Source organism: Odontomachus brunneus, unplaced genomic scaffold (genome assembly GCF_010583005.1).
Source record: "Odontomachus brunneus isolate Ranch 3 - 2012 unplaced genomic scaffold, Obru_v1 Obru_scaffold_078, whole genome shotgun sequence".
Taxonomy (NCBI): Eukaryota; Metazoa; Arthropoda; class Insecta; order Hymenoptera; family Formicidae; genus Odontomachus; species Odontomachus brunneus.
The window spans coordinates 1,126,028-1,132,515 of record NW_022639528.1 but is presented as its reverse complement, the minus strand read 5'-3'; the positions used below and the strand labels follow the sequence as shown (position 1 = coordinate 1,132,515).

The 6,488-nt window shown below is 37.3% G+C and overlaps 1 protein-coding gene across 3 annotated transcripts; it reads right to left on the bottom strand.

Moving 5' to 3' along the window:
• Window positions 1-964: 964 nt before the first annotated feature.
• On the bottom strand, window positions 965-4,302 carry LOC116847458 (cytochrome P450 6k1-like). Of its 3 annotated transcripts, none has more exons than XM_032822472.1 (6): window positions 4,129-4,302; window positions 3,540-4,077; window positions 2,863-3,231; window positions 1,946-2,130; window positions 1,468-1,756; window positions 965-1,277 (listed from the first exon to the last, which is right to left on the bottom strand). In XM_032822472.1, exons 2-6 carry the CDS (start codon window positions 4,057-4,059, stop codon window positions 1,102-1,104), a joined length of 1,539 nt encoding a protein of 512 aa, XP_032678363.1. In that variant the 5' UTR covers window positions 4,060-4,077; window positions 4,129-4,302; the 3' UTR covers window positions 965-1,101. The 3 variants fall into 3 exon arrangements, with proteins under 3 accessions (XP_032678363.1, XP_032678361.1, XP_032678362.1); XM_032822470.1 differs by having other exon boundaries at window positions 3,540-4,063; XM_032822471.1 differs by having other exon boundaries at window positions 3,540-4,060.
• Between the last annotated feature and the right edge of the window lie 2,186 nt (window positions 4,303-6,488).

Sequence of the window (6,488 nt, the reverse complement as noted above, 5' to 3'; positions counted from 1 at the left end):
TATATATATATATATATATATATATATATATATATATATATATATATATATATATATATATATATATATATATATATATATATGTCTCTACACATTTCTCAGAGCGTGTGACCGGCTGCTCATGGCTGCCCTCCTATATACATATATATATATATTTACAGTGTCGAGACGAATAAAGAAAAAATAATCATTTTGCCGGCGACAAAGAAATATCTGAGAAAATTCCTCCTTGTCTATCGATTAATTTCCTTCGGCAATTGGTCACAGAAGTAATCGGAATATGTGCACTGAGAAAAAGATGCTTGAAAATTTATTTGTGAGATAAATATTTATTTTATAGAAAAAGATAAACCTCACTTCGCGGAACCAACCGATCCAAATTTCTCACTTCGCGGAAATAAATTCCGTAATATTTAGTAAGTATAAGTAATAAGTGTTTTTTCTCAGTGTACGTAGACTTATGTGGACGTACACTGAGAATGGAGTATCTGAAAATATGTTTATGGGATAAGAGTTTATTTCACAGAAATAAACTTCATATTCCACAAATAAATTTTCAAGTATTTTTTCTCAGACGGAGAAATAACACAAAATATATTTGACCATTTACTTGTGTAAGATAAAAGTTGATTCACAGAAACAAATTTTATTTCATAGAAGTAAACGTTATATCCTCCCCCCTACAGAGAAATAAACTTTACATTCTACAAAGAAATGTTCAAATATTTTTTTCTCAGTGTAGGATATGCGAGAAAAAAACATTTGTACGGGATACAAAGGTTTGCTTTTGCGAATAAACTATATATTTCACAGATAAATTTTCAAGTATTTCTTTTCTCAGTGTACTTGAAAGGTAGGTAATCACGAAATCGTGATCGATTGAGGTAAAGTGGCTAAACGTGAACGGATTCATGTCCACCAACCAAGATTTCCTCGTGCGCGATCGAAATAAAATTCGGAACCGTTTACACAGCCAAATATCAAATATATTTCCCAATTAGTCATTACAAATTCATACGATGGATATCGTACGCTTAAAACACTAGACGATATCTTAAGAGCTATATGTTAAGACGATAAAAACGATTGCACTATTGAGTCTTAGTTAGCACTGACTTTCTGAATGTTGAGTTGTATCTTGCCGCCCAACGGCGACGCGAAGGCGGCTTTCGGGTCGAGTATCATCGGTATCATGGTTTTCTCGCTCGGTATCACCTCGCACTTGCTGAAAATCTTGATGAGCGCCAGTTTTGTCGTCAGAAGCCCGAAGCGAGTGCCTGCAGGACGCATAACGTGTTATAAAAAATAAAGTAATGAAACAATTCAAGAATTAAATAACTCACACGCGTCTCTACTGTCGAAGACGACGAGACGACTAACGAAGACTATAATTGAACAATACATTCTAATTCCGTATATCGAGATCACCCTCGCCCTTAATAACGAAATTAGAAGCGATCTTCTCACCTATACATGAGCGCGGACCTTCACCGAACGGGAAGTAGACGCCCCCCGGTATGTTGCGCTTGTTCTTCTCGTTGAATCGTTCCGGATCGTACTTCTCGGGATCAGGGAAGTATTCCGGATCATAGTGCATGCCGAGCATCGAGATGTAGATCGGCGTGCCCTTCTCGATGACGAGATCGGAGTTTGGCACTTTGTAAGTGTCCATTGTCCTGCGGTCCAAGAACGGCAGCGTCGGATACTTCCTCAACGTTTCCGAGACCACCATGTCAAGATACGGTAACGACATAGTCTGATAATAGACAGAGATTGTTTGCATTAATCGTGCTAAAATTTCGAGGTTTGTTCTTTGAGGGTAATTGGAGGAAGAGTAATCCTTGAGGACAGTTCAGGGAGAAAATCGATTCGTCGTTAATACATAGCAATTTATTTTCGTAACTGTTGCTATAGAAATTATGCAAAGAGGATGATATTTATATACCATATCATACGAGATGTCTCCATTGGATTCTTTGAGCGCGTTGACGATTTCCTTCCGTAGTCTGGTTTGAATTTCAGGGTGTATGGCGAGCTCGTACAATGTAAAAGCTGTTACCGTAGAGGAGGTCTCGAAACCGGCTGCGAAGAAGACTGCTGCTTGCGCCACTAAGTCATCTCCATCGAATTCTAGAATTTTATTCCGTATACGCGAAGAGAATTTCACAGTAAAAATTACTGTAGAACTGTGTAACCGAGAGATTAATCAACATTTTGTGATAACTTATTGTAGAATTTATTTATTTATTATTTATTAGTGAAATATTTGATGTGTTATTTTTGATATGTTATTTATATTTTAGGAACTGAAATATAAATAACATCAAATATTATTAAAAAAATTTGCTATTAAAAAAATTTGATGTTATTAACGAAATTTACTGTTTAAAAGAAATGTAAATTCTTTGGCAAGATCCCGGGTAGAATAGAAAATCATTTTGATGTCGAGATGATATCATTTTGATATCATTTTGACATCATTGTCATAAAATTGTCATGAAAATAGTATCGTTTGATATTAAAATGACATTACTTTTATATCATTTGACGTCATTTTTACTTTTATATGACTTTGTGTTCTACCTGAGATAGACTTTACTGACAGTCTAGTTCTGTACTACTAGAAACATAGTAAAATTGAAAAGAATTTATATAAAAAGAAAAACACAATATATTCCCGTTGGAATTTAATCGGAATGATCAGTCGCGCAAATTTACTCAAACCTGTTGGTTCTCCTAATTTTATCGTCTTTGATCGTCAAGCTGTTATTCTTTCCTCATTTTTATGTGACGTAATTTTGGAATTTTTGCGAGATTGAGAGAAGTCGTGAATTAATGCGTATATATTGTCATTTCGCTTACTGAATCCCTCCAGATTTTGGTCGCTGTGAGTTTTCTTCAGCTCAATGAGAGCATCGATCAGATCGTTTCTCTTCTGGCCGGACTGCATGCGTTGCAGCATCGTCTCCCAGAAAGCCTTGCGCAGAAAATTGGAACTTTCCTTACCGAACATGTGTATGCCGGCCAAACGAACTATGGTCGGTAGGAAAAACACCGCGAGTATCTCAAAGCTGCGCACAAAGTCGTATTGGAAGATCTTCTTGCCGTGTTTTCGGAACTCGGCATCCGGGTTGTTCAAGGAATTCACGTTGAGCCCATAAGCGGTGCTTCCAATCACGTCCGTGGTGAACTTGGCGATTAGTTCCTTCACATCCAACGTTTTTGAATTATCTATCGGCATAAACGTTACGATACGACCTGTTGAGCTGTAGTTGTATTTTCCTTCATATTCCTCGAAATGAATAAACTTTGGACGTTTATAATTTCTCGCGTTGACCAAATTGTGCATTTCAATCGCAAAAATCGAGCATACTTTCTTTTATACACTTCAACAGATTTTGAATCGGCATTATGCTGCCACGATTCAGTGAAATTTACTTCTTCCTTGCAAACTGTTTCTCTCTCTCTTTCTCTCTCTTTCCTAGATCATTAAATTAAAACGTATCTTATTGATACTTCAAAAATAATTCAGCACCTACCCTCCAATCCCAACGAGTTGATATATATGTCTAAATTATCAGCACACTCCAGCATCAGTTCGAACATTTTTTTCAGCTTGCCGGACGTGAAAACTGGCGTTAATTTCGTCCTGAGAACTTTCCAAGCAGGATTTCTGATGAAGAAGAGATTAGCGTAGCCCAGCCGATCGTTCGTGTCCGGCGTGCCGTGTCGGTCGTAGAAATAATTGAAATCCTTCACCAAGACGTTCTTGACGAGCTCACGATCGCGCACCAGCAGGCACGGCGTGTCGAAAACGTAAAAGCCTATGTAAGGCGTCCCTTTGCCGTATTCGTAGAGATCCTTCATGAAGTATCCCGGATTCTTCTGCATGAGCATGCATTCCGTGAAGTTGCCTACGAACGGCACCGGTGTTATTTCCAGAACACCGCGTTTCTTCCAGTACTTGAAGTTGCGGGTCATGTAGAGATAAGCAGCCACTATGACAGCCGTCAGCAGTATCATACCGTCCAGGACCCAGTAACTCGTCACGAGCGCCATTCTTCTATGGAAAGATCACTAGTTGCATATACTTCTAGGTCAATTTGAATATATATATTGGACAAGTACCGAGTGTCAGGAAATCGAGGGGACAAGTAGTTGACGCCTGCCTCTGACTAGCTGGTCGACTCGAACGGTTTCGCCGTCGCGAGAAGAAATCTCCGCGAGGCTCACGTAAGGATCAAGGATGAAAACGCGGAGCAACTTGTGGAACGATTGCCACGGGAAAGCAGCGGAATAAGAATCCGCGCCGAGTGTGCGATTGCCTTTATACGTTTGAGCATTTCCGTCTTCGTTGCTTCACTGTGATCTACGTTATTATAATGTTGTTTGCAATCTACTGTGTGATTATACACTTATTAATAACAGACTATCAAGCAGATCGCGTGTATGTTCCTGGTTTTATTCCCTTCGTTTATTTGTGGAGATTACCGGTGCTTCTTGTTAAGGCTCCTGGGAAGTCGTATCATCTTATTTTAGAGGTGTACTTAATCGATCGCAAATGTCGTTTTGTGGATATATCTGTTTATCTCGACGTATTTTGCAGGAATTTTTAGCATGCGTTTTCTCGCTTCTAACGTCATTAAAAAGAGATGGATGATACGACTCCCCAGGAGCCTTAATGAATATGAAAAGATCGATCTACAATCTAATGATACGTTCAGGTTTTGCAAATAATTATTTCATCAACACGATAACACGCATCGTCTCTCACGTCTGTCAGGTGAATATTGGAAGTGTGTATTTTCAACAGTTAAAGACTCCGTTAAAATACGACGGTCATTACTTTATTTTATTCCTTTCATATTTTCCCACAGAATATCCGTTCAAAAACTGTTCCATTTGATATTTAACTCATGATAGGCATAGTCATTCGTTTCGAGCTGCTTTTATGAAAGAGAACAGTGGAGAAGGTTCAAGAGAATAAGGTACACGTTAAATGAGAGATGTGCAAATTCCCTTTCGATCTTGGCCCGATCTCGAGTTTAGATCTCGAGAGTTACACACACAGAATCAAAACTAACGCTGCCGAAAATACTAAGTTCAAGACCGAAATTGGGAAACCAAATCCCGGCTTTTCGTGTCACATAAAATGAACGGGAAATAGAGATAAATTGTGTGTACCAGATATCATTGAGAATCGTCCACCAATAAGAAGTGTGTCAAAGCAAATTATTCGTGAAAAGACGAAATTGTTTCGTTTACGGGCTCCGCGTACGAAGTTACGTCGTCTTTTTTTCAGGAATAGTTAGAACTCAGCAATCTTGATCGAGACGGACCGAAATTGTTCATTTATTGAGAAAAAATACTTGAAAACTTATTTGTGGAATATAAAGTTCACACAATCACAGGAATAAATTTTACTTCAAATAAATCAAATTTATTTCACGAAAATGAACTTTACATCCCACATCACGAAATAATCACGAAATAAGAATCAGATAGTCGCGCTAAGAATGACCGGAATATCGTACGACTTGTACGACCGTTTCGGTAGAGACATTATAATTGATACCTGCATGGTCGACACCACGACTGTTTATTAAGTGCCATCGTTGCATGCAGAATTGTGAGAATTTTGCTCTTCTTTAGCGTTTCGTGACAAATATTATATATAATAATATTTGTATATAATACAAATTCGTTACAAATATAATCTATTATTATCGGGCAAATAATTAATCAGCGAGGTTACATAGAGAGAAAATGTATCGTCGTTTATATTTTTTAAAGTGGACAATGTTATAGATAAATCGCAGCATATAACATGAACTATATTCATCAAAGTCATAATATATTATCAATATCGGCCAAACTCCGAAGATTTACCACTAATACATACATATAGCCTCAATGGCTAAACTTCCGAAATCATGCTCCGATTCATGTCAAATTTTGATATAATTAGGTCGCTTTTAGATAGAAAAGAAGTATACTAGAAGGATTTTGTACGATTAAAAAATTAAACAATTTTTTTAAACAAATTGATTGGTTTTGAAAAGAAGTGTAGGGGTTCCGCCTTTCCCCCACGCATACACGTATACTGTTTTATACTCTGTTGTGTACTCTAAAATACATAATTAATAATATTGAATAATATTTGGTCTTAAAATTTGTTGAAGAATATGATTAGGAAGACAGGAAGTTGTCTCGGATCACTCTATGTATGAGCGCACGCAATGTTGCAATGATGTTTATCGATGATGTATATTGTTAGAGTCATGTCCTTGACTATCCTTTCAAGCTATTTTGCTTGGCCGAGAAGAGTGCTGCGTATAAACGTGTTTCTTAATTGTCTAACAGTGACATGTCGAATCGTTTAAATTTATTTTCTTGCCAAGAAATTGTGTGATTTTCAGGCAACAATTGAGTTGTTCAGAGAAATGAAATTAGTCTCTACTAAAAAATGGTGCGTAAAATATAAGAAA

Coding starts and splice junctions, on each gene's coding strand:
- LOC116847458 (XM_032822472.1), bottom strand. CDS start 4,059: ATGGCGCTCGTGACGAGTTACTGGGTCCTGGACGGTATGATACTGCTG. Junction 2,131..2,862: donor CCAAAATCTGGAGGGATTCA/GTAAGCGAAATG, acceptor ATAAAATTCTAG/AATTCGATGGAGATGACTTA. Junction 1,757..1,945: donor GAGACATCTCGTATGATATG/GTATATAAATAT, acceptor GTCTATTATCAG/ACTATGTCGTTACCGTATCT.